General features: G+C 53.4%; 1 protein-coding gene across 1 annotated transcript; it reads left to right on the forward strand.

Moving 5' to 3' along the window:
• Positions 1 to 669: 669 nt before the first annotated feature.
• On the forward strand, positions 670 to 26,764 carry LAMB3 (laminin subunit beta 3). The gene is made up of 23 exons (XM_050911345.1): positions 670 to 742; positions 1,391 to 1,565; positions 2,081 to 2,235; positions 11,390 to 11,504; positions 11,715 to 11,788; positions 12,251 to 12,433; positions 12,840 to 12,903; positions 13,240 to 13,415; positions 14,124 to 14,244; positions 14,620 to 14,808; positions 14,901 to 15,056; positions 15,669 to 15,865; positions 16,793 to 16,904; positions 17,359 to 17,731; positions 18,249 to 18,409; positions 19,486 to 19,694; positions 20,835 to 21,038; positions 21,744 to 21,888; positions 23,242 to 23,449; positions 24,471 to 24,612; positions 24,990 to 25,166; positions 25,629 to 25,782; positions 26,256 to 26,764. The coding sequence occupies exons 2-23, from the start codon at positions 1,481 to 1,483 to the stop codon at positions 26,390 to 26,392; spliced, it is 3,537 nt and encodes a 1,178-aa protein (XP_050767302.1). The 5' UTR covers positions 670 to 742; positions 1,391 to 1,480; the 3' UTR covers positions 26,393 to 26,764.
• The last annotated feature ends 746 nt before the right edge of the window (positions 26,765 to 27,510 follow it).

Consider the following 27,510-nt stretch of genomic DNA (forward strand, 5'->3'; position numbering starts at 1 on the left):
TGCGTGACCGAGTCTGCCTGTAAAGCCCAGTCGCTGCGCTCAAGGTGGCCTTCAGGCTGAACTCCGGTATGTGAATACACAGTGCGATTGTAACTCATGTGGACATCCCGAATTAGGCTTTAAATGATCAAGTTGAGGTGCTGATAGCGGCACTGCCTTGTCGTCACGATGCTAAGCACGATATGCAAAACCTGTCTGAGAGGGTGGGTAAACATTTGGGTGCATCGCCCGATGCTGAGCCGTGCAGCGGCTCTGGAGTGAGCTGGTTTCAAGCTGACTTGGCGATGTCCCGGCTGAGGCCACGCGAGCCCCGGGTGGGTTAGCTGTACATGGGCTTTCACTTGCTGGTTACCTGCAGAGCAGCTGGTTCACGCTGCCGTCATCCTTGTCCGAAGTGATTTATGTCTGCGGCCATGCGCCCTGTCTAGGAGCTGTCATGAGTTATACGGTAACTGGGTGTGTATGTCTGAAGATCCCTGAATCACTCCCTTTATCATTACTACACCCACAGGCACCTTCTCTCCCAGGTGAGGCAGCTGCGTGTTAAAAGCTGGGAGAGGAGACAGCCAGCGCTCAGAGGGCTCTTGCGGTTGCAGATCGGCTGCCGGGTGGCACGGAGGGAGAGAGCCCTCACTGTCAGCCAGGGACGCACAGGGCACTGCGAGGACCGGGGACACCGCGGGGACCAGGGACACCCCAGGGACCGGGGACGGTGCTCCCGCTCCCGCAGGGAAGAGGGCAGGTGAGGTTTCTGGCTGCTGGGGGTGTGCTGGCAGCTCTGCCTCCCCTGGGCAATCCTGCAGGAGACACTCATGCTGCAGCGATTTTTACGGGTTTCTTCTTTTTGTAGAACAAGGCTTTGGGCCATTGTGTGCGCTGGCGAGTTTTGATCTGGAATCGATTCTGGAAATGCAGGGCAAAGGGTGGGGCTGGAGAACAGAAAGTGCAGCGTGCCTGGGAAGAGGTGGCTGTGGGGGTGTGTATGGGGGATGTGTGTGTGTGTGTGTATGTGCACACTTGTTACGGCATCGTTTCTAGCCCTGCATTGCGACCTGGCATCGGCGCCGGCTCCCTGCCCACTGCGGATCGCGGTGCTGGGGGCTGCGGCTTCGCGATGTCCCCGGGGAGCCAGGCAGTCAGAAATTACGGCTCTGCTGAGAGCGAGGTGCCGTGCTGGTACCTGTGGTTCACCTCAGCATTAACATAAAGATCCAAAGATAGTGTTTGGGGAAGAGGGCAATCTCTTACACACTTCAGGAGAATCTTGTGCATGCTTCGTGAGTTGAGATGAAAAGCTGGGATTCTTTGTACGTCAAAAACAAATACAATCTGAGCATCTGATTTTCCTCTTCATTATTCTTGATTTTTCACCCGTATTATTCTGTTGTAGATCAATTAAGATTATTTCCCTGTAAACTGAGAAGGAATGTGAAGGACCTGGACTGAGCTTTAGACTGGCGTTTTCCGCTCATTTTCGCTCATGCTGCAGTTCTTCCCTGGGCGTGTCCTTGGCAGTATGGAGTCTCGCTGCCCGCTTAGGCCGTGGGCATTATTTGTCCTCCTGGGTAAGGCTCACCATACAGGGTTTCTAAAAGGATATGGGGCAAGCTGACTAAATAGAAACGCTGCTAAGGTAAGCTTTGTGTTAGTAGCAGTATTGTGGCAGCAGCTGGGAGACCGGTATTTGATAAGAGTGCTGGTGTTTGGCAGAAGGCTGCTCTCTGTCCTGAGCAACCGGCTGTAGGGCTGGCTGTGTAGGTAAACAGGGAACACCGAACAGGGCTGTTCAGTTTGATGGGCAGGGAGCTGAGCATCCCTGCAGCCCAAACACTGGGGTCATGGCCAAGAAGAGTTTCGGAAATAACTGTTAGTACAAAGCACTTTAAAAGTGCCTTTTTCTTATTAAAAATAAAGGTAGTTCAGGGGCAAAATACCTTTGTCCTTTTTGGCATATGCATTTTGTAGGTTTGTCCCACGCGTGACCTTGTAGTCGGTCTGTTGTAGAAAACAGCAGAGATGCTGGTTGCTGTCTGTGTGCCACCCTGACACAACCCCAGGTCCTGTTTTCCCGTTGTTCCAGCTGCCCTGCGGCTGCTGGGCGCAGAGCCAGCCTGCTCCCATGGCGCCTGCTACCCCCCCGCCGGAGACCTCCTCCTGGGACGAGCCCATCGCCTGGGAGCCTCCTCCACCTGCGGCCTCACCAAGCCCGAGACGTACTGCACGCCCCACGGAGAGGTACGTTCATCCCCTCCCTCCGCGCTCCTAAACCTCACGTAGGGATGCTAATGCCTTTAGCCATCCCATCCTTCCTTCCTACCCTTTTGCAGGGATGTTTTTAACCTATTTCAGGTATTTATCCCCCTTCCAACCATGCTGGGTCATTGCACCACCTGTGGTGTCCCCTCGAGCCCTTCTCTACCATCCCCATGGTCGAGAAGAGGAGCTGAGCACGAACGCAGTGGCAGGGAAAGGGCAGCAAAGGTCTGGCGTGAAGCACTGGAGGCAAAACAGAAGCTTTTGCATCCAAAATATCCCAAGCCTTTCTATCCCCGGACTTTTTAGTTATAAACTAAACTCGTATTTCACTTGTCAAAAATGGGAACATTTCAGGTCTTTCACAAAGACTTGGAAAAGCTTCTGAACCGAGCAACTGTTTTCAATTACACCGGTTGTGCGGGGGCAGGAGATTGTGCTTGGGAGGATAACGTTTCAGCCAGCTGCAGATTCCCAGGCTCCAAAGCTGCCACCAAATCAGAGTAAGAGTTTAAGGATAAGTCTGCCTGAGCACAGAGCTGAAAACGCTACAGGGGTGATGTGCCTGATGTGAGCGCTTCCTAAAGCCTTTCTCTGTCTGTCTGGCAATGTTAACCCCATAACTGCCATGGGAGGAGCTAAAAAGGGAGCGGGTTCAATGCAGGACAGGCAAAAAGGGCCTTGGAAGAGATGCTCAAGAGGAAAGGAAATGGCAGACCTCCAGTGAGGCAGTGTTTTCTACAGTGAAATCCAGCTTGAGTGAGTCAGCCTTCTTCTGGTTTTAATTCCGCTTCAAGTGGAAGGCCAAGATGTGGCAGTAAGTGGATTTGTTGCGGAGCCGGTGGTGTTCTCGCTGGGCTGAAGAGATTTTCACTCCTCCGTGGGCTCAGGGATGGCTGGGAGCTGTTGGTTGGTACGAAACTGAGGCAGCTGCCTGGCCCGGACGGGTGTGAGCATCACGTCCTCCTGGATGCTGGGCTGGCTGCAGCATCTGTCCTTTGTCAGGTCGTTTTCCAGGCTGGCAGTTGTAGGCAGGCATTTCCACCATTCAGGCTCCCACTCACTTTTTTCGGAGCTGTTTTGCTGCTCCCAAGGAGCAGGGCTGTTTGCTCGCCTCCCCAGCAAACCCCCGCTGCTTCTCACGGGTCCTGTGGCCCATGGACAGGAAAAAAGCAGCAGTTGTTTCTGCTCTGACTTAATTTTTGTTTTTCTTCCCAGTTTCTGTTTATACTTGAGAAAAATTGTACCTAAATGTACCTCTGAAATCTTCACTTAACACTGACTTTTGACAGTGACTTTTACTTGAAGAGGGGGCTTGTACTATGGGAAGTGAGTGCAAAGCCTTGATTAAGCTGGTCGTCCTAATACCAGCTGGAGTGGGCTAGTTATTCCCTTGGCCTGACCTTGAGAGATCACCCTGAAGGGCCTTCAGTTGTGATCATCTGCATCTTTTGTAATCTTTGAAGTGGAGACTGGGCATCTCTCTGATGGCTGTGATATACCTCGAGCAGAGATGATCCGTTTGGTGCAGAATTAGTGAGTGAGGTCTCATGGCGGTACTGCGGAGGAAGGCAGAGAGCAAGATTGCAGCAGTTTCTTCTAGTCTTCAAGTCCCTAAACTATTCAGTTTTCATATTCCTTATACTTGCCTTACAAGTACCAGAGTTGAAAGGGATATGGAACAATTAACACTGATAAGTTGGATTCTCCAATTCTAGCTTTGGGAATGGGGTCTTTGCTTCTTTACATATATGTGATCCTTTCCTTTACTGAAATGAGAGATGCATCATTACTGCTAGCGAATTCCTCAAAGACCCTTTTTCTGTTCTGCGGCTGTAATGGCTAATTGGGGTTTTGAGTATACCAGCTCCTACCTTTGCAGGAGAAATCCCCATGCATTGAGCATTTCCTAATTTTTTCCTCCCTTTTTCTACTTTCCTAATTTAAGCAAAAATGAATCCCCTGAACTCAGTTTTCCTATTCCCATCCCATAAAAAGTAAGCACATTGCATTTATTGACTCTTAGGACTTTTTTTGTTACAAGTCTTGCTCGTGTTTTGTTGCCAAATGGGTACAAATTTGGAGTCGGTTTTGCAGTCTCAGCAGAGGGCACGGGATGAGGGGTTGCTCTCGCTGGCTGCTGCGTGCCCTGGTGCCAGCTGGCAGACGCGTGCTGTCCGGCCCCGCCGCCAGCCCACGCTGGCCCCAGGGTCCTCTTTTGCAATTCTGGTGGGTCACTCGATTTCAGCCTCTGCTCCGTTGTCTGCTCCGGCTCTGAATCCCTCTAACCTTTATACTTTGCACTGCTGATTGCGCCATTCCTTGGCTGTAGTCTCAGTCTAGTGAAATCCAGGAGGGACACTCACCATTGCCATTTATAGCGCAGGGGACCGCAGCGATGATTAGAAAAGCGATGGGGGGTGGAAACCAGGCAGACCAATGGTCTGGCTTGGAAATCGCTTGGCGCTTGGGGAACGGCTGTTCGAGTCAGCAGGGAAAGTAAAAGCGAGGGGGAAACTGAAAATAAAATAGAAAAATAAGTGAGCCTGGATTTGGAGTCGTAGAGGCGCTGATGTGTGTGGAAAGACTCATTGACCGAGGTGCGATTCAAGGCCCAGTTAACTCATCTCTTTATTTAGATGCGAAGTATAGCACTTTGATAGGAATATGGAGTAGCTCACGCTGCCTAGCTCTAGCCAAGGGAAGGCACGGTGTGGCTTTCACGCGGATTAGGAGGTTCCTGGTCCCCTCTGAGTGACAGCACGAGGGCTGTGCACGCCTTCGGCTCTTTGCTTTGCTGCTGGAAGCAGCGGTACCTGTGCCACGGCGTGTTCACACCCAGCAAGATTAACGCTTGTCTGGAGGGAGAGCATTTCTTTCCTCCGGGCTTGTGCAATGCTTTCAGCTTAAAGACGTATTCAGAACTAGAAAATAGCTACAGACTTTTCTGGTTGTTTTATTAATTTAGACGAGTACCCCAAACACCCTGCACATCACTGAAATCTTTTGCCAAAGAATAGGCAAGAGGGGAGCGAAGCTGGGTGTCCTTGTGCTTGTGTTGCTGCTCTGTGTCCTGCATCCTACAGTGGAGCAGTTTGTGTGGCAACTACGTGGCTCCTCACACCCGGACCCTGGGAGACTTTGGATGTTAAAATGTTGTTTGCATAAGGTCAAGGACCAAGATTTTCTGCCTTTTCTCACCTGCTTTTCATGGCTACTTGGTGGATATGAGGAATGAAGGGTGGGAAGTCACCTTTATCACCCCTTGTGTCGTGGTGACATGGGGTCATCCAGGTAGGAATTCAGACGAGAGGTACCAGAGAAGCCTAATCCCTAACTGAGATAGTGGGAGCGTGAGCCCGTTGGGCGGGAGAGCTCCTGGTCTGGCAGAGGGTTCCTCCTCCTGCTGACGGGTGGTCGAAGCTGCCTGGCAGGGGTTGGTCTCTAGCATCTCTCCCTGCGGTGTCTCAGCACTGAGTCGTCTTCGGCTGCTTCCAAAAATACAGGCCACTGTCTGCGAAAGTGAGTATGTGCAAGACTGATGCTTCTGTCTGCCTTATTGCTACCGTCTGATGGTTACATCTGCTTGCCCACCTGCATGAGTCGGTCAGGGAGCTCAGTACTGATCCAAAACATCCTGCCTGCTGGGTGCTTCAGCAGGCCCGAGGCGTGCTGGAACAGAGGAGAGCACGCTGAAAAGCCACTGTGCCTCCCAGCTCATTTGCTTTCCAGACCCACGTCATCAGTCAAACTCAAGTTTTTTACACAGAAAAAGGCATCCACAAAGTCATGAAATAACTGTGGTTGGATGGGACCACAGGAGGTCCAACCTCCTGCTCAAAGCAGGGCTTCTAGTTTTGGGTATTGCTTCATCATGTCAGGGGTTTGCACCAAATAATTGGTATTCCCAACCTATTGAAGGTAATACAGCAACCACAAGTTGCTGCTCGGTGCTTATCTCATCTTATTCTGGCATTCAGGCACACCCTGCTCTTTGCTGCAGGGACGTGTCCCTACCTGCAGTGAATGTGCAGAAGAAAAAGCCTATTTTCCATTATTTTTTCCTCCTCCTCCTCCCTTCTCTGTATCTTTTTTTGCCACACGACCGCAAATTGACACATATGCTGGGAGACGACATGTCATTCCCTTGCAGACAAGTTGCAGAGGCAACAGGACCCCGGCGATGCGTGCCGGGTGTGGAGATAAGCTGGTGCAGTATGGGTTTTGCAGACTGTCATCCTGGCAGGTTTTAAATGAAGTTTTGCTGAGGGGAGATGATGTGAGAACAGACGGGGTGAGGAAAACAGACGCCCACATGATTGCTTTTAAGCAAGGGAAATGAACTTAATTTCCTTAAACGCCATACCTAGGATGTTTGTCCAGCTTGTGTCTTCTCCCCCATCTCTGCTGTCGCCTCTGAATTTGGGGGTCACCGGTAAAACCAAGATGAGCCCTCTATTTGTGTTTTGAGCATAACCTCGGAGCTCATTTTCCAGTGTCACTTCTGACCAGCCAAGCAAGGATGTGACATTAGATGTTATGGCTAAGAGATACATCTATGTTTCAAAATTGAAGCACAGTCCAGTTTAGCGAATACCAATTGCTCACTGAGAAGTTTAACCATGATGACATAACCACGGGTAACTTCTACCGCCTTTTCCCATGGAAAATGTATAGAGTACTTCACAGGCAAGATGAGCCCTGCTCCGCGAGCCTGGCGTAGCGGTGTCCTGCAGCTGGTGTTAACAGGGAATGAAAATGGGTTGGAATAGAGAATTGCATAACTTGGCTTTAACAGGTGCCTTTGTTCCCAGGGTAACTTGTTCTTGCTGCCCACCCTATTTTTTAATAACCCTCAATCTCTCTGTATACGTATACATTCCCACTGCTTTCCAGATTGTCCCCAAATAAACTTGGAACAGTAATTACTGTCCCTATACAATATTAATTGTGCAAGACCACACAAGGCTCCCATATGGGAGGCTGTGTGCCAGGAGCCCGACTGACACGGTGCCTCTCACTGACACGGAGCTAGGTTAAATGCAGGACCACCAAGGTCTCCGCAGCTATGAAAGGTCTTCATTTCATGACTGGAGAGAAGCGGCTTCCCACTTTTGCTGATGAATAGCTTCAGTTTATTTTGGGCTGTGCACCTATGCCAGGAGGTTTTATTTCAAGGGCACTCTACTCGTGTTAAAATGGCAGCTAGACCTACTTAAAATACTTTGGTCTGAGTCCATCACCTTAAAATTGTTTGCTGTTTTCTGCCCCCACGTGAGCGGGGAAGCACGGGAGGCTGGTCAGCAACTGGTTCATGAGGTCGGAGCGGGAGGAGAGCAGCAAAAACCCGCAGCAGGGCTGCGGAGAGCGCACGGGCGAGGGCTGGGTCTGCACCCGTGTCCCTGCATGCACCGTGCAGAAGTGCCCCAGGTGCGTGATGTAGAATATGGGCAATTTTTACAATACCTGGTTGTTCTTCTACGTAGTCTTTTTTTGTGTTTTTTTTTCCCCCCTCCACCATTTATTTCTAAGACATGAATCTGTTTATTCTCAACACGCTAGCTTTCCCTCTAAAATGACTGCCGTGTGAATTACCTTTCAAAAGGCTGGAATGCATTTCCTTTAATCTCTGAACCTCCATAACCCGTATTTTGGGCGACTCTTCAGAGTAGCTTGGAGGCACAGAGGGCGATTAGTGGTTTCCATGCAGACCTACAACTTCTTTTACCTTCCTATAGGCCTGTTCAGCCCTACATCCCATACCTACTCAAACACATACTGATTCTTTCTTGCTGTGGTAGCAGACGGGCTGGGGCCCTTGGTGCCTGGCAGGGAGGGGACAACGTGCTGGAGAGCCAGGGCTGCTGCAGGGGTCGGTGACCCAGCTTAGGCCGTGACCGCTTCATTTCCATTTGTCACGTAGTCCGGCAGCCCCGGTCTATTCTTGGCAAGCCCAGCTCTGAGGGATCTACTGAGCCTGTTGCTATGCTGGTAAAAAAAGAAGGGGAGAGCTGGGGAAAGGTGTGCGCTTGGTAAATCTCCCTTCAGCCCGGTGCTGGACTGTCATTTTTGGTAATTCCCTCTGTCCCGAGGAACTTTGAGACACATAGTCACAGTCAGTAACAGCAAATCCTCCTGTTGCAGCAAACCCCCCTGCAATAGAGGGGTTTCACAATTTGCTCCAAGGACGTGAAATGAATTTTGCTTCCAGTGTTAATTTTAGCCTTAATTAAAAAGCTGGCGGGTGGAAGAAGATTTTTGCACTGAGCACAGCTCCTGGGTTGCCTGGGCAGGGTCTGTCTCACACTGTTTAAGCTTCATTTTTACCTAGCCCTGCATTTTAAGTGTGGTTGCAGCTTCGTTGCCAGCATTGCATTGTAGCTACTAGAAGGCACTTGTGTCTCTGGCTGTGTGAATGGTCTAAGAAGTATGCGTGAATCACTCCTAATGAATAATTTAGCTGAGATTAACCTTTCCCCTTGCAGAAAGCCTTTCTTCTCCCTTTGCTAATCACAGTCAGAACTGTTGTGAAGTTTAATCATTATTGGGAATTGTTTGCTAGATTACTTCTGTGGATAATTCCTGTAGCTTCCTGACAATTTGCTGCTAGTAGTCATTATCTGAAATGAGTTCTTCTGCCTGGACCCGATTATATTATTTCTGATTCTTACTGGCAGAGCAGGAGGAGTTGGTAGAGCCAGGGAAATTGCATGATTATATATTTCGAATTCTCTGTTTGCTTAATCTGCAATATTGTTATAAATATTGTAGTTAGCCAACTCCTGTTCTGGGATATTTATAGACAGAGAACATAAAGACTGTGGAAAATATTATGGAAACAGAGCAGTTTAAAGTGAGGATTTCTCCTCAATATCTGCCCAACTGCTGAAAGGTTCCCAGGTCCGGGGGCAGAGCAGAGTCAGGTCTGGGCTTTGTTGGGAACTAAAACCAACCCACGATCTGAGCTCACATCTGTCCGCTGCTGCCCGGCCACCTCGCTGTGTGCCGTCTGCTCCCGGGGCGTCAGCACAGCCACGGGCTGGGAGAACCGCGGGCAGCTTTGCATCTGCTGTGGTACCAGTTAGTGCTTTCTGGTCAGGGCCAGCCTACTCCTTGTGTGGTTTTGTGTGAGAGCAAGCAAAAAGGTAGACAAAATTTTCCATGAATTTTTCTTTAAGTTTAAAAAAAAAAAAAAAAGGTAGTTCTTATGAGGCCAAGTACCTTTTTGTAGAAATAAGAGACTTGGCTGGCTTAGATGAGCCCGTTTCAGGAGTAAGGCAATACGTGTCAACTATGAATTTATCTTTTAAAGGGGAAACCAGAAATGTTCGTGCCACTGTGGCCCACTGGCCACCACCTCCTGCTCGCTCTACTGAGGCACAGATCTCTCCCGACCCCAGCACGTGTGTAGGGTCGTGTGTAGTGTTTGGGTTGGAACTGGCTCATTTGTTTTAAGTATCAGATGGGGAGATTTTAGCACAGAAGTGGATATAAAGTACTTCTTGTCACTTGTCACCCAATGTCTCTGCTCGCCACTGAAAGCTGATCTCATCACTGGGGGCCCAAACATGCCCGTGCCTCTGGTGTCACCTTATGCCACCCCAGCAACTGCCAGCCCTCGCAGCGGGGTATCTCGTTGCCTTCCCGGTGTCAGCTGTTAGGCCTTGTCCCAGACGCGCTCCCCTCCTCTCCCCCAAACCTGCCTTCCTCCCAGGACGACCATGCTGAGCTGTTCTGCCCTGCGCCGCCAAGGCCAGCGCCTGCCGTCGCTGGCAAACGCCGTTCTTGATCTTCCCCAATTTCTCAAGCTTTGGGACGTGTCGGTGTGAAGCGCGTGTCCCACTGCTCTGTTTGGGAGGCTGCTTTACTGCTCAGGCCACTAACAACTTCAATTTCTAGTTGCAATGTTTCACATCACTTTTGCTTTTGGGACAGCGTTATCCCATAGCTCGTAGAGCTCTGCCCGCCACGGTGCGCAGCCCCGGGAACCTTTCCAGAGAGCAGGATCTGCTCTTCCTCTCCATTTCACCAGGCTGGAGATGCCAAGCGCTTCGTTTCATGCCTTGACTACCAGCTTTCCCCTCCCAGTGGCCTCTGCAGCCCCTTGCGTTTGCTCCACTCCGAGCGTGGCCGGTACCGAGTGCTTCGGACGGGGCCTCCCCGTGTCCCCCGTGGGATGCTGCTGCGGGCTCTGTCATCACCTGCTATTTTCACATGCCTCTGGGACCTGCCCTTCCCCACCTTGGCCTCACCTGGGTGTCTCCCCCCTGTTTCGTGGTGGTCCTCGCCCAGCCTGCTTGCCCACCCCGTCCTGCCTCTCCCCTTGGCCAGTGTCCAGACCTTCCCCGCTCCCCATCTCTTGCTTAATCTCTTTCCTGCTGCTTTATACACATTTCTGAGCCTGCTTGTGTGCCGCATGCACCCAGCGGCCCTGTGTTAGTGGGTGCATGGAGCGTTGCTTGGTTAGTCAGAATTTGGGTATTTGTTTGCTCCTCGGGGACCCTGTTTTCTCCCGTCCCCATGTTCCCTGTGCTACATCTCTGTTTGCTCCTTGAATTACTTGCTCAAGTGAAGGACTGAACTTTGAGCCACTCGACTTCCCACCCGCTGACTTCTCACCCGCTGTGCTGTTTGCTCCTGCTCTGCTCCCGGGGGAGAGCGCAGGGAGGCTGAGCATCGCCCGGGGCTTTTGGGTGCGAGAGAAAGGCCTTTCTGTTCACCCAAACAGACAGCCCCCTCAGCTGTGTGGAAAAGGCAAACTGGTCCTTGAAAAGCTGCAAAGAGCTGTCTATCAAGTGTTGTCATTGTGGAAAACAGGGAGTTTGCTTAAAAGAGGCATTTTAGGTGGTTTGCCAAAAACGTGTTTTAGTCGAAAGCATTTTGGTTTTAGTTTTTAGTCCATAAAACCGTGAGTTGTGTTTTTTAACGGGGTGTGAAGGGGACCACTTGAGTCCTGTGTATCGTTAGTCTTCTTGATTGCGGTTCTTCAGGTCTCTAATAAGCCAGCTTTACTGATGCCATTTGTTCCTCGGTGAGTCCACGCTGCACTGGGGCCCCTCGCCTCCGGGCTCTGCAGCGGGGTCTTTCCCTCCGGCCGAGCTGGGACGGTCGCTTCCACCCGCCCTTTCTCTTCCAGTGGAGCATGAAATGCTGCCGGTGCGACTCGCGGCTGCCGCACGCCTACAACGGCCACCGCGTGGAGAACGTCCTGTCCTCGGCCGGGCACTCGCGCTGGTGGCAGTCCCAGAGCGGTGAGTACCACTGGGCGCGTTGGGGTCCCCCCGGGACACCGCAGCTCCGGGCCCACAACAATAAACAGCATGAGGGGAAGAGGAGGAGGTGTTGAATTCCATAGATTGGAAGGAAAGAGGGAAATAAATGAGTTGGCTCAGGCGGCTAAGCGGTTTATTTTCCTGAAGTCCGCAGTCTGCACCTCTGAAGCTGCCTCTCTGTGCCCGCAGGCATCGAGCGCGTCTCTCTGCAGCTGGACCTGGACCAGACAATGCAGCTCAGCAGCATCCTGCTTCACTTCAGGGTTCGTGTGCAGCATCTCTGCTCGCCAGGAGGTCGCAGATGATGGTGGATGGGCCCCGCTGGCTCTCCACGAGATGTGGGGATCTCAGTGCACAGCTCCCTTTGGGCTTCTGATAGGAAGCACGCCAGGGGTCCCTCCGTTTTCCCGTTTGCATGGCCATTCCCCCAGGCGTTTGGGAGGAGCAGAGCAGGGTGGTGGGTTCCCATCCCATGACTGTCTGCCAAAAAATTGCCTTGGTGCAGACGTGTGCTTTGTGGCTGCAAGTGCGGGGCTGCAGCGGGGCTGGCCGAGGGAACGGGGGGGACCCAGAAGTTGTTGGTAACCTGCAGGGGAGGGGATTGCTCCAGCAGCCCGCAGAGACCAGAGGGAGGAGGAGGAGGAGGACAGGCACCCCCAGACCCCAGGGCGGGAGCTGGCTGGGGTGTGCCGCGTTACAGATGTGCCCCTTTCCTCACTCTGCAGTCGCCGCTGCCCGCTGCAATGCTGATCGAGCGCTCTACCGACTTTGGCAAGACCTGGGAGGTGTACCAGTACCTGGCTTCCGACTGTGCCACCGCCTTCCCCCGTGTCCCCCGGGGCTCCCCCGAGAGCTGGCAGGACAGTCGGTGCCAGGCGCTGCAGGGGCACCCTTTGCACGGGGGCAAGGTAGGATTGGTGGCGTTTTGCGGCAGGGACTCCCCCACGTGCCCGTTCCCCCCACTGTGACCCTGAGTTTGGGGTGGGTGGCCTGTGCAACGCTGCAGAAACACGTGGTGGCCTGGAAGTCTTTTACACGTATTACACCTGGCGAAGGATGGAGCCCGTGGACATCCAGGACTGCTGAGGGGGGTCCTCGGGAGGATTCCTGCTCCTCCGGGAGGAAAGCCCTTGCTGCCTTGTGACAAGCGAGGTGTTATGTTGGTCTTCCTGCAAAATCCTCTGCAACTCTGAAGTCTTTTCCCTGTGTTAAGTGATGTTCTGCAAAGGCAGGTCCAGTGGACATGCTGCCCAGAGCATGAGAAGAAAGCACCTTGTGTTTCCTGCTTTTTAACTTTTTTTTTTTTCTTCTAAGGTGAAATTCAGTGTCCAAGACCTGGCGTCTACCATCACTACCTCTCACAGCCAGACCATCGATAGTAAGTGACCGGCCTCTTTCATATCTGAGAAAGGGAGAGGGGGATGATGTACCTTGTGGTTCTTCCTACATGTGATGGAGAGCACTGAGCTGGGGTAACGCCGCAGGGGAGCAGGTCCTTGGCAAACAAGGCCTCGAGCTGCAGGTTAGACTGCTGCCCTGGTGCCTCCGAGGTGTCGAGGAGCAGCGTTTGGTCTTTGCTGATGACTCAGCTGCTGCTCTTCGTGGCGATGCCTCTGTCTCTTGCTCCGAGCCCTCCATGTGAATTGCAGTGTGTGTCTGCAGCCAGTGCCTGGGTGCCTGCTGCCCCCTCACACCTCTCCTTGGTCCCCAACAGAGCTGGGGCAGTTCACCAACCTGCGGATCAACTTCACCGAGCTCCCCCACATTGCGCGCCAGGGCTACCACTCGCCCAGCACCTTCTATGCCATGACGGAGATGCAGGTGCTGGGGAGCTGCTTTTGCCACGGACACGCCGACCGCTGTGCCCCTTCGGGAGACCTGCACGCTGCGGTGAGCGTCGGGGTGAAGCGAAAAGCCTAAAGACGAGCTCTGTGGTACCAGGCTCCACCACGTGCCCCGGAGTGCTCCTCGGGAGACCTTGGCCGCGATGACCAGCAGTGGGGTGTGGGAGTCTTTCCCCTGGCCAGAGGCTGCTTGTAATCGGGGGAAACTATGCCCCGTTTTGCCTGCAGCAGTGGGGTGGTGGCTGCGAGACAGCAGCCTGTGCTACCCCCACGTAAACCTCCTTTTTGTGTTGGGAAGAAGGTGGAGGGGCTTTAAAAGGAGTTACAAAGCTCAGTGGCTGCGGGAGGTCATGCTCTGGGGGGAACTGCTCCTGCCAGCACTGGGTCTCTCGGCTGGGTGGGGGACACGTAGAAGGTTTCAGCAGGCTCCTTCATGCCCAGGTGGATTTGCCAATGCAGGTTGTTAGCTGTTGTGGGATTTTCTTGTCCCCAGCTTATGCTTGTCCGCTTTGCCTTGAGCATGGTTGTCTTCTGGGAGGTGGTGGGAATCGCCCTGTCGCTGTGAGTGAGGAGCAGCCTGTCCCTGGTGCTGCAGCAGCCCGGGTCTGGGTGCTGGAGCTTCATCTCTGCGCAGGGAATGGGGGCTGTGCGGGGGCAGGAGCAGGCCAGCCATGTGCCGGAAAGGCATCAGGAGGATGAAGCTCTGAACCGAGCAGCTACCATCCAGAGGGGTAAAGCGTTGTCTCTGCAGCAGGTCCACGGGCACTGCGTGTGTCAGCACAACACCGCGGGTCCCAACTGTGATCGCTGTGCCGCCTTCTACAACGACCGGCCGTGGGCACCCGCAGAGGACGACGATCCCCACGAGTGCCAGAGTATGTCGAGTGCCTTTCCCTTCTCCTCTTCCTGAGGCCTTTCCTAAATCCTCCCCGGCCATGAGCGACGGCAGCGGGAGCGAGCTCCGAGACCTTTTAGTGGGACACTTTGCGTGGCTGGATGTTAACACGGGTGTCTCTGCAAAAGGCACCCCGACACATCTGTGGGGCTGCAGCCAGGCGATGCCCTGGGCTCACGGGCTGCACCAGCACTCGGCCACGCTGTCCGACTGGTGCCAGTTTCATGCTGGGACAGTCAGCGGGTGTCACCGTGTCACGCAGGGGACTCGGGCACCCTCTAGTGCCGGAGCTGCCGCTGCCGGAGGGGTTGCACGGTTGCAGCACTAGCTGGGCTGTTTTGTTGGGTTTTTTTAGGGTGCAGCTGCAACGGTCACTCGGCCTCGTGCCACTTCGACCCGGAGCTGTACCGTGCCAGCGGAGGGGCGAGCGGGGGCGTCTGTGAGGACTGCCAGCACAACACTGAAGGCAACAACTGTGAGCGCTGCAAAACTAACTATTTTCGCAACCAGCGGCAAGATCTCGCCCATCCTGAAGCCTGTCTGCGTGAGTGCCCGGTTACCCCCCCGTAGCACCTTCCCTGGCCCCCCCGTCCGCCCCCCGCGCCCCTCAGCAGTGCTGTTTCTTGCACGTTCCAGCCTGCGAGTGCGACCCTGACGGCACCGTGCCAGGCTCCATCTGCGACCCGCTGACGGGGCGCTGCATCTGCAAGGAGAACGTGCAGGGGGACCGCTGCCACCTCTGCAAGCCAGGGTTCACCCAGCTGGCCAACGCCAACCCCATGGGGTGCCGCAGTGAGTACACCCCGAGACATCCCCTGCTTCCCAGGGTGCTCCCACCCTGCCTCTGCGCTCAGCATCCTCAGTGGCTCTGAAAGGGACCTGGTTCTCAGCCAGCTTTGATTTGGGTTTTCCAAGCCAAAGGCCTGTTTTGCAAAGGCTTATAAAACCTCCTTGCTCAGGCTGTGGCCTGTCTCAGGTCTGTTTGGCAAAAAACACAGGGAAAGTGGAGTTTGGGGCGTGTGTAGGGCTGTGTCCCCTTCCCGAGTGCCTCCCCGGGTGCGCAGGGCTCGGGAAGCCGCAGGGGATGCAGGAGGCGATGCCACGCAGGCGAGCTGGGCTGTGCGCAGCAGAGGGAAGCTGTGGCTTGGGTCAGCATCGTGTGCGCGGCGGGGCTGGAGGATGCTGAGGCCTCTCGGGCTGCTGAGTCCTGCTGCAGCGCTTGAGGAGGCAGCACGGTGTTAGGGCAGGGGTGCAGGTCCCTTGTGCTGAGCCCAGGTACGAAGGGAGAGACAGGAGAGCTCATGTTTGGGTGGCTGCAAGGTCATTCTGTGGACCTGGCTTCGTGGAAAGCCAGGCTGGTGCTCTGCACCCATTTTTAATATGACAAAACCCTCCCCATTTCAGGATGCACCTGCAACGCACTGGGAACGCGGCAGGACATGCCCTGCGATGACGAGACAGGGAGGTGCTTCTGCTTGCCCAACGTGGTGGGGAACGACTGCGACCAGTGCGCGGCTGAGCACTGGGAGATGGGGAGCGGCCAGGGCTGCCGGCCCTGCGGCTGCCACCCGCACGGCTCCCGCAGCCCCCACTGCAACCAGGTACCGCCCAGCCCGCCCTGAGCATCCTGAGGGCAGATTCAGCACATTTCAGCAATATTTCTTTTTCATTTCCCTGCCTTCTTTCATGCACGCACTTGCAAGCTTGCTCTCTTTTTTCCTTTCGCGACTCTGCAAATGCTGCTGTGAGGGGCTGCCGGTGGCGGGGGTCGAGCTGCACAGCCGAGAGTGCCACGGCCAACGGAGCTGTGTCCCCGCTGGGCAGCACCACGCCGGGGATTGCTCAGAGCATTGAAACCACCTGGTAGGTGGCTCCGTCATCCCGTCCCATCCGTGGGAGCCTCCACAAAAAGGGCTGTGCATTCCCTAGCACGTCCTGCTCTTAATTTCCTTTTCCCATGTCCTAGAGAACACTATGACAGACTATTCAAGAAAATGAAAGAAGGTGGTAATTATCGAGGCAAGATTAAGCCATTTTAAATGGCCTGATATTTAGCAAGGAAGTCCTAATAAGAGATCTTCATACAGGTGAGGCAAGTTAATTATCCTCATTTGTCAGTGAAAAGCATGTGTGTCACTTCAGGCTTAAGAGACAACTGGGAAAATTAAAGTTAAATGTAAAAAAAAGAAAAAAACTCGTGACAAATTCTAAGAGCCAAAGAGAGGTTCCAAACGAGCTCAGCGCAGGGAGGAGACCAGAGATTGCAAAGCGGCTGTTTGTGGGCGATTCCTCTGTCTGAAACAAAGCTTAAAACTCTGCTTTGCAATGCTTGGGATGTTTGGAGACTGTTTGCATCGCCGTGGCTGAGCCTGCAGCCCGGCACGAGCAGCACGAGCATGTCCTGGGGCACAGGCTGCGTAGAGAAGATTGTCCGTGTGCTGGCTTTAGTGCGCAAGAGCAGTCGAGGGAGGGCTTTCCTAGGAAAGTGCCCAGAGCTGGGTCGCCCTGATGTATTTCTCTTTCCTCAGTTCACAGGACAGTGTCCGTGCAGAGATGGCTTCACGGGACAGACATGCTCTGCCGTGCAGGAGCAGGTTTGCCCAGACAGGCACTACGGAGACGTCCGGGCAGGGTGCACAGGTAGGGAGCATCCATTTCATTTTGGCTTGGTGTTTCTTAGCACTGTGAAATCATGGGTTATCTGGGAAAGAGCACCTGGCCCATGTCCTGACATCAGCGTTTCCCATGCTATTTTGCAAGAGAAGTTTCCTTTCTGGAACAGCCTCCCAGTTCATCTCCATCTCCATGTATCCAGCAGTCCCCTCCTGGCAGCCTTGGGCGAGCCCCTCGGCCGTGCTGGTCTGGCCCTGCAGGGTCAGGGGCTGGGCAAGCGACGGGGCTTGAGGGCTCTTCCCATTCCTCTGCCCGTGCCACCTTCTTCCCAGATGCTGCAGGGGCTGACGGGTGGGGTTGGACTTCAGATTGTGTTGGCATCCCATTAACAGGGTCTGACTTTATATATATAAAAATCTATTTTTTTCCACCCCTTTCGGCGGGCTTCACCTCTATATCTCTCCACCCTTCCATCGCCCAGAGTGCGACTGCGACTTCCAGGGCACGGAGGACGTGGGGTGCGACAGGACCACGGGCCAATGCCTCTGCCGCCCGGGTGTCACGGGCTCCCGCTGCGACCAGTGCCAGCGGGGCCACTGCAGCACCTACCCCGGCTGCGAGCTGTGCCACCCGTGCTTCCGCGCCTACGACGGGGACATCCAGCGTCTGCGCCTGCGCCAGGCCGGCCTCAGCAACTCCACCTCGCAGCTGCCCCTCGGGAGCGGGGGCTCCCGCTTCGGCCCCCGCCTCTCGCAGGCGCAGGGCGACGTGCAGCAGGCGCAGGGCATCCTCGGCCGCTCTGCTGCGACAGAGCAGAGCCTGGCCCAGGTGGGCAGCGCGCTCGCCGCGATCAGGTGAGGGACGGATGCTGCTAACGGGGTGCATCCCTTAGCCAGGAGGAGACGCTGGCTTTTTTCTGTGTGCTCACTCCGCTTGTCACGCTGGGCTGCTTGCACGTGTTCTGCTTTGGTTTTGTACCTGAAAATCTTGCTCCGCTCACAAGGTGACCAGGGATGCAAGAGAACAGCGCTTCCACGTGTGCCCGTCCTGTGCAAAATGTTGCAAAGGCAGGAGGCTGGTGGAAAGGCTCTGGATGGTCGGCATCCTCAGGGCATATTCAGCATGCCTGATCCCTGCGTGGGCATGGCCCGGCAAGCTGGCCTAGTGTGGGAGAGCTGTAGCCCAGCCCCGCTCTCTGCCGCCTGCACAAACCTGCAAGGCCGTGGCGTGTCCTCGGCCGTCAGCTTTCCAGGCTCAGAAGTGCCTCTTCACGGGGCGTTGGCAGTGTCCCAGCACAGATGAGCCCTGCTCTCTCTCTACAGGTGCTTTGCTCTCTACTTGAATTCACGTTTTCTGCTTTTTCTCTCCCAGAGAGCAGGTCCAAGGCATAAATCCTGACCTTCGTTTTCTGGATGAGACTGCCTCTCTATCGAGGGAGCTTGAAGCCCTCAACAGCAGCTGGCTTATCACTAACACCCAGTATCAGAGCAAGAAGACCCAGTTTGAAACCAGCCGCAGCGTGGATCTGTCAGGTACAGTGCTGCAGCTGTAATATCTCTTAATTTGCAGCCGTTAATTTACCTCAACGTGACTGTGCCTGGTGGTTTCCCACTGGCCAGGTGGATGAGATGGAGTTTTTAACCTGCTGTCAGCTTAGGAACAGCAAATAGATCTTCCCTCCCCAATGAGAGGGATGCTTTCTACCCAGCCTCTGGTCCGTGACCCAGGATTTCACGCTATCTGGTTATTTGCTGCGGCGTTTTGGGGCTGGGCAGCTCGCTCCACAGGCACCACGTTCCTGACCTCGGCCAGCACAAGCTCCGCTGCCGGGGCGCAGCGGGAGCAGTGGGAAGGGGGGAGCCCCGCTGGGAGCGTGTCACCGAACCTGGGAGGAAGCTGAGATAATGAAGGTTGTGCACAGATGGAAGAGATGGAGGGGTGGGGAGGAGAGCCAGGCGGCTGTCATGCGCTTAGGAGAAGAGCTAATTAAGCCCTGTGATAATGCTGGTGGTAGGCTGCCATTATATCCCTGCTACAGCTAATTGTCTCCAAGTGCCTCATTGCTGCCTCCCCCTCCCCGCTGCAGCGCACGGCTCAGCCGGCCGGGGACGTGCGAGCTGCGGCGAGCGGCCGCTGCCTGGGCAGGTTCGCTCTGCACCGTGCCGGCCGAGCAGGGCTTAGAGGTCCGTGACTGCTCTCCTTCCAGGCTATGCTGGAGGGGAATGGCGGGGCCTGCTCGGGAGCCAGGGAGAGGGCTCTGAAAGCCCTGTCCTGCCCCGCCAAAGCCCTTCTGGGCTGCACGGAGCAAAGCCCAGGATCAGCATGTGCACGTCGTCTTGCTTTAGTTTTGTTTCAATCTTTTAATCCCAACCCAGAGTTCAGTCCTTCAGGAGAGCTCTGTAGCTCACTGAAGGAATGGCTGAAAGGCATTTGGACATAAAAGGAGCTTTTTTGTTATGTCTTAGTGACTAATCACTCTGGCTCTGTCCCGCTCCTCTCTGTGCACACATCCACTCACAGGGTATAGTCAATGCCTTCATTTAGGTAGCTATGCTGCATTTATGAGTCACGGAGGCATTTGTGTCATTTATCGGTTTTATTCCTGCAGGAGCCTTCAAGACAATCAGATCTGCTTACCAGACGTCCACCAATGCCAGCAGCCTTGTCGCCGGCGCCTCCGGGCTGCTGGCCGAGTCCCGGGAGAGCCGCAGGAGCGCCGCGGGGCTGGAGGGGGGGCTTGCGGAGTCCACCTCCAAGCTGCTGACCCTGAAAGGCGAGATAGGCTCATCTCCCAACCTGACCCCTGTCATAAATAAGGTGAAGATACAAAGCAGTTTTCTGACTTCCCCACTGCGCATACCTAGTTTTCAAGAGGGCCCTGTAGTGCTCAGGAGGCAAAAGCCTCATCCTGCAGTCATGCATCTTTCCTCAAACAGTCCGGCATGGCAGGACAAAGTGTCTGTCCAGAGAGACTCTTAAATGGCATCCAGGCAACTGCCCCTTTGGGACATCAGTGGAGAATTGTCTGAGCATCCCCTGCCTGGGGATTGCAGATCCTGAAGCGTTGCCCACCACCCCCTCCCAGGCACGCACTTTTTCCTCCAAGGACTCTCTCATGTGTCAGTTCCTGTATCTCAAAGACCCACTTAATTTCTGGATGAGGTTTCTTTTATTTCTCCTTCGCTGCTTTGTTATTGCCATGGAGATCCATTTCGGTGTCTCCTAATGCATGGTTGCTGTGGAGACCACCAACCTCCCCTCTCTGCTTTTCAGGGCACCAACACGTTCCCAAGCGACCAGCCTGTGCTGGTGCTCGCACTGGCTCTGGGTTTGCCTGTGCCCCTGCTGCAGTGCGCTCTGTGGTGGGTGGTAACTCTAGACGATGCCGTGCAATTAAAACCACTGATGTCCAGGCAGGAGGGCAAGGTCTTCTCATCCCATGCTCTCTCCCAAAGCAAACTGCGCAGGTTGGACAGGGTTCCCCTGCCATGAGGGGAAAAGTTGCTGTCCTGAGAGTAAATGAGATGTTTGCTCCATGCAGACATGCTCTGTTACTCTTTGTGAGCCACTGGGGTTTAGCTCCTGCTTTGCTCCTGTTTATGCTCCAGCTTGGGGTGGTGAGGAGATGCCGACCTTGTGTTGCTGTCTCGGGTGTGGGCATTCAGTGCTGCCGTACACGTGTGTAGCTCTGGCTGCCCTTCTCCGACACAGTCACGGTCTCCAGTCATTTGGGCTGTGCCGCATGCATGGCCGTCAGCCCCGTTGGGGAGGGCTGGCTCCATCCCTGTTCCCATGCAGAGCTCCTGCAGCACGAGCACAGCAAGTTCCCCAGCTCCCTTGGCGAGGGTCTGTCAAAACTCTGGCCCCTGTGATGTGCTGGTTTGCCTCCCCGCGGGCACTGAGGTCTCGCCAGCGAGGCGAGTGCCCTCGCTGCCCCACCGCTCTCTCCCTCTCCAGATCTGCGGTGGCTTCCGAGCGGAGACCTGCACGCCCGCCCGGTGCGAGGGGCTGCTCTGCCCGCGAGACAACAGCACTGCCTGCGGGGCCGGCCGCCCCTGCCGCGGCATCTTCCCGCTGTCGAGCGGGGCCCTCGCCACGGCCGGGGAAGCTGCCAGAGAGTTTCGCAGCCTGAGTACCCGGCTCCGGGAGACGGCGCAGCTGGTGAGTGCGGGCAGCGCTGCCTGTCCCACGGCCAAGCCCCACGCTCCGTCCTTCGGTGTCAAGCAGCAGAGCCTGGGGGGACAGCTGTGGAGAGAGCGAGCTGTGATAAATACCCAATCTCAAACTCTTATTTGAGACTTGATCATTTGGGCAGCTTCAGAAATTCAGGAATTTTTGAGTGGGAGACTCCCTGCTGCCTGCGTGGGTCCTGCCTTCCCCCAGCACAGGAGCCACAGAGCTGAAGGCACGTGAGCGGCTCTGGAAATGTCACGAGGAAGCCTGTCCTCCTCCTGGTTTGGGATTAGTATGGCAGAAGGGGTGGGGATGTGGAAACCCCTCTGATTCCGCAGGTGTATCTGCTCTAACATTTGATGCAATCTACTAGAGTACATGTGTTAGTGCTGGTGCGGCTTCTTTCTACGGCTTCTTGGGTGCTTGCAAAGATAAAGAGAGTTTTCAAAGTAATTCAAAATCCATTTCAAAGGTGTTTTAAAAAGCTAAACAGTACTGTCCCTCTTTGAGAACTTCCTTTGTAAATCCAACGCTCAATGTTTAACATTTACAATCCTTTAAAGCGGTGGCATATTAAGAATGGGGAATAGCATAATTTCGAAGTGCCTTGCCCAGTTTACTCAGAGTTGAGGTAGGGCTGCTGGGATTCCAGATCAAGAAGAAATGGCTCCATCAGGATATTGTTGTTTGCAGATTAAAACGACAGAGATGTCTGCAAATCAGATTCAAAGCAATACTCGGCGGCTTGTGGACCAGATGAGCATAACGAGGACCCAGATAGAAGGAGATGTGCGGCGCATCCAGCAGTTCATCCAGCAAGTTCGAAACTTCTTGTCAGGTAGTGCTCCGCAGGCTGTAAAGTATGTGTACGCAGGTTGGTTTGTGCACGGAAAAAACAACTTTTTACAGTGTTATTATGTATGAGAGTACAGTACAAGGGAGGCAGCTGAACAGCTCACCCCAGTGAAGCTCTCGAATATCCAGTTTGTCTGCGCATGGGTATTTACGTAGCGAAGGTAACGCACATCCTCTGAGGCAGCAAGGCAGGCTTGGACAGTGTTTTCTGAAAAACAGAGAAGTTTCAGCGGTGCACAAGTCTGTGACTTTGTCAGCAATTGCAGTTTGGCCAGCTGACTTGCTCAGGCTTAACCACGCTGTTCAGATCGACCCAAATTTATCCCGGCTTTTTATCTGTGTTGACTTCCCTGGGATGTCACCGGGGCAAGCCCTGCCTGCCTCCTTACAGAGACGTTTGGGGGCCATCTGTGAGGTCCATGGGGCAGGAGGTACCGCACGGCCTTGCCCTTCTGTGCGTGGGCCTTCGTGGAGGGGTCTCCAACATCCCCCCAGGAACTGCTCTCAAATAGTACCTCTAGAACAGTGAACTGAATTAACTGAAGTGGAAGGCTGTGGAGGAGGCAGTCTTTTGTCTGTAGCACGGACAACAGCTTGCTTTGAGTCCCGCTCTCTGCCGCAGAGCCTTGTGCCATCTCGGGGCTCGAGGACAAACCCATCCCCACGGCCGGTGCTCTCCGAGGATTTGCAGTCGGCATTGACCCAGTGCAGAGAAGTTTACCGGCAGCTCTCACTGACCTGAGATAAACAGACAACTCTTCTCTGGAGCAGACTATTAATCAGACGAGAATTCCTTGTTGTCCTATAAACCAATGGGATGACTTACTGTTTGCAGACAGATTGTAATAACATAATGAGCCTCGTGAGCATTAGCTGAATAAGAAAATCAGGTCATTTGGTGCTGCCTGGTGTTAATGATGAGTGAAGATATTTCTGAGCTAATCGCTGGGCTGATGTCCCTTGGGCTCTGCCTGCTTCTGATTCCTCAGATTTATTAACTTCTATTTGTGAAATAAAAAAAGGCTTGTCTTGAAACACAACCTCATCTGCTCAGTGAGGTCTACCTGACTGTGCTCTGGGCTTAGCCACGGTGCTCTTGTTGCCAAATTAAAGGTATCATTTCAGTCCTTTCCAGAAAGTTTTGCTGATGTGAATGAGAAGTACATTGAATTCAAGGGGATTAAATTCAGGGCGGATCCTGGCAGCTGTCTGAAATGAAGAGACTGTGTGCGTGAGAGCATGCACGGCTGGATGTCTGCCCTCATCCTCCCTTGCATTTGCACTCCCACCTTTCCCCTCTCTTGTTCCTGACGCTGTCTGTCTGTTTGCTCTGTAGACAAGGACACGGACCCTGCCACTCTCCAGGAAATCAGTGAGTCTGTTCTCTCCCTACGTCTCCCCACGGATGCTGCCGCAGTCCTAAGAAAAATGACTGAGATCCAAAAGTTGGCAACTAAGCTGCAGTGCCCGGAGAGCATACTTGCCCAGACGGCCGAGGACATCGCTAAGGCCAAGCAGCTTCAGCAGGAGGCAGAACAAGCCAGGTCGGTTGGGGTTCAAGGGCTTTTGGCAGCTGAGAGTCACTCAGCCGGAGTGAACGTGGTGGTTCTCGGTTGGGTTGAAATCTCGCTCTGCTGGAGCTGTACTGACTTGCACAGTCTGAAGTTTTAGGCCAGGATCTTCTGTGTCCGTACAGTGCCTAAAAGAATGAGTCTGCAATCTCTACAGACGCCTCCCTGGTGCCCCAATACAAATAAAAAATCTGGCTGCCAAGAATAGATCCTGTTATAGATACTAGAACAAGAAGGGCTTTACCAAAAGTAACGGAGGCTTTTCTCTATCTCTTGAGTCCCTGTGATGGGAGATGACAGGCTTGCCCTGGTCTTACTTGATATTGGTGACCTACATCCTAATTGCACAAGAGAGCATGAGGAGATTAAATGGGCTATTTGTTTTCTGGGTGAAAGTTGGGAGGATTATCCCATGGTCCCTTAAAAAGTAATTACAGAGTGTCCTTGCAAATTTGGAGCATCTACTTTGTCACATGTTGACTTGCAGCAATATCCCAGCGAGAAGGTTAGCAGGATAAGTATGTAAACTCTTTGATAGTGTCTGACACCTGCTTAACCTGCTGGAAGTGGTGAGACAAGGGAGTCTGGCTTTCGACGGAGAGCTCTGTCACCCGGCCTGAATAGTCCCACTGCAAGCAGAAAAGTATTCATTGGAACTGGTTCAGTGGTTATTGCTTTCCCTTCAATACTTTTTCTTGCACCACTTACAAAACAAATATATCTAACTAGTTTAAAGGAGGGCGTTTCTCTCCCCTTCTCAGTTTGTCTCCTTTGCTTGGGGATATGAAATGGAAGTAACGCTTCTCCTGAAAGGAAACCTGCTGGAGTGCAGTGTGTCCAGATGTGTGGTTTGTGGCTTTTGGGGGAGGGAGATTGCAACCTTCTCAGTAGCAATCCTGTCTTGCTTCTCAAGCTTCCATATTTTGCCTCTGCAACCTTGACTTCCAGTCCATGCAATTATCTACACTCCTGGCCATTTCCCGCATTTCCCCAGGAACCGGGCGAATGCCGTGGAGGGCAACGTGGAAGAGGTGGTCAGGAATCTGCAACGAGCAAACACGGTGCTCGTGGAGGCCCGGGGTGCTATCAGGGGCTCTGGCTCTTCCCTTCGGTTCATCCAGGAGCGCGTTGATGAAGTAAGTGATGCACAGTGACTTCCCAATAACGATACTGTGCCCTGCTCACCGCTCCTTTGAAACTTCCCTGCTTGGTAGAGTCCTGCACCAGCGCAGCTGGGAAATGGGATCTGGTGAAGCTTTTGCTGTAAAAGTCTCTTCTTTCTGCTGTGCCTCACTTGTGTGCTTCTCCAGACTCCAGTCACGGTCCCTGCCGGAGCCCCCCAAGACAAGCCCCGGGGCTGCCATGCTCAGCTGTGCAGGGAGCAGTCCCCGCTCCCTGCCGAAACCCCGCTTCTGCGATATGTCCGTCTGGCAGCGTAGCTGGTCCCTGCACAGAGCAAAAAAACGTTAGGAGTGGGGTTTGGATGTGATTTCCTTCTTAATCCTGCTTTTAGATCGAGGCTGTTCTGGGTCCAGCTGAGAAGAACGTGAAGTCCATTGCGGGCCAGCTGGACGGGCTGATGGAGCGGCTGTCCCGGCTGCAGCGCGGGGCGGACCAGAACCGCCTGCGGGCCACCGACGCGCAGCAGACGGCCGGGGAGGCGGGCGAGCAGGCCAGGAGCGCGCAGCAGGTACCGGGCTCTGGCCCGTGGCCGGCCGGGGCGGTCACAGCTATGCTCCGCTTCCCCGCTGGCGTCAGACAGCAAAGCCAGCTGTGTCCTGGCACGTTTTTAGATAAGGCGAGGAGGCTTTCCTGTTCAAGCCACGGCTTGGTGCGCTGTCGTGTCACTTCTTATTAATCTGATGCGGTATCCCACTGCTGAATTTTTCCAGGACCTTTCTCAATCCTAATGCCCTTTGCTGGCAACTTAATTCTGCTGTATCTCCCGCGTGAGGTAGAGTAGCCCATACAGCTGTCAGTCAGCATCTTTGTGAGTGCATCACAAACTGTTACGCATTTGTATGATAACATAGTGACAAAGCTCTAGTGCAGTATCCATTTAATATTTAAAATGGATTCAACATTGGAAAATCCCCTTCCTCCCAGTCTATTTGCTTGATCCTACCTGCACTGCTTATTTGCTTTTCCACAGGCTTTCGAACAAGTGAAACAAATGTACGCTGAGCTGAAGAGAAGGATGGAGCAGAGCCCAGCTCTGGGGGAGCAGGGCAGCAGGGTGCAAAGCATAGACCTGGAGGCACAGGCTCTGTTTGAGGAAACTTTGGCCATGATGCTCAGGATGGAAAGTAAGACTCTTTGTGAACTCAGTGTAATAATCTCATGCACTGGGGAAGGGCTTTTGACTCCCAGAGGGATGAGGGAAAGAAATTATGAGGAAGACAACATACTTTTGGCAGTGAGATGGTGTGGATTTGGGCTGTATCTGCTGCTGCTGCCCCAGTAAATTTAGAGTTTGCAAGGGTGTGTGTGCTGCCATGGAAGGGACCCCCTGCCTGCAATGCCGATGTGCCCCCATTTTCCTCCACACGCTCGCTTCCATTTTTAAGCATTCAGAACCAATGGCTTTGTTCGGAGCAGTCGTGTTGGGGGTTTTTTTTGAGGGGGAGAAGGGGGAACGCAGGATATCAGTTTTTCTCGCCCCGCCAGAGCTATGCAGGAGGGAGGTGGGGGCTCAGCCCAACCTGCTGGGGAGGGTAATGGCCATGATGCCTTCCTCCTGTCCGATCATCGCGTAACCCTTTCTGCCCTCTCTCCTCAGCTTTAGAGACAGAAATTCAGGAAAGCAACAAGGCTTTGATGTCCAAGTCAGCCAGGCTGTCGGGCCTGGAGGAGCGGGTGGGAAGGATCCGGGACGCCATCAACAAGCGAGTCGCCTACTACGAGAGCTGCTCCTGAGCGAGCTGCCCGCGCTCCAGCGGCACTGCCTTCCTCCTCTGCAGACACTGACTTGTGTATTTATTCCCATTTTCCGGCTGGAGTTCTCATGTGCCTAACGTCTCTACTTTTAGCAAACTGAATTTCCATACCTCTGGAAAATAGCTGCACTGAGCCAAAGGAGCAACCCCATGGAGAGGGCTAACCTTGGTTGGACTGGCTGAAGCTGCCCGGTGGTTGGAGGAAAAAGGGGAGAGACATTAATCTTCCGTGGCAAATAAAAACATCCCCAAAGCTGTTATTTCCAGAGGGGTTTATAAACCGAGAAATTCTTTCTTTTTCTTGTTTTAGCCAATTCAAGCTGAATTTCACTGTTCAAATTAAAACTCTCATGTGGGGTCTTTTAAAACTTTTTATCTATGCTGCAGTTAGTCCTTAAAACTTGCCATGGCTTTAGTACTTCCCTCCTAGATCTTTCTTCAAATAACCAGGTCACAGAAATGGAGAATTTTATCTCCATCATATCTATACAACATACCTATATTTATACAAATAAGAGAAACACAATCTCATACTAAAAGGTGAAGTCAAATGTCTTGTTTGACTTTCTGCCACAATCTGCTTATTTACCGTGTAACGCTTTGCCAGAAAAATACCAGAGGGAGCAGGTCTGCAGATGCACGGGGAATGCTTTAGAAGAGACTTAATAGACCGTTTCCACATCAAATTTCTATGAATAACCAAGAGGCATTTTACAAAACAAAACTCAGCTTTATTAAGCAAGTATTTATTGTGCAATTACAGACTTGGAAGCAGGGAACTTAGACCTTGCTGTGATTATTATCAGACATATGGAGGTTGCTAGCAGGTTGTCTCTCCTTTTGTAGCTGAAGTGAGAACCGGGCAGCCAGTGGATGCTGAACTTCAGAGTGCTGAAGCCTGGGACTAACCAAAACCGGAGGAGTGGATAGGGTGAAGATTGTAAAAAATAACCGACCTGCCACTGAGTAAAACTCTGCATGGCTTTGGTTTATAGGATTTATGTTGTGCAGTGCACTTATTATGCATTGGACAACTAAACAGTATACAGAAAACAAAAGCTTATAGCACTGAGCGATGTCGTATGGATAATATACACT

Source organism: Gymnogyps californianus, chromosome 27 (genome assembly GCF_018139145.2).
Source record: "Gymnogyps californianus isolate 813 chromosome 27, ASM1813914v2, whole genome shotgun sequence".
Taxonomy (NCBI): Eukaryota; Metazoa; Chordata; class Aves; order Accipitriformes; family Cathartidae; genus Gymnogyps; species Gymnogyps californianus.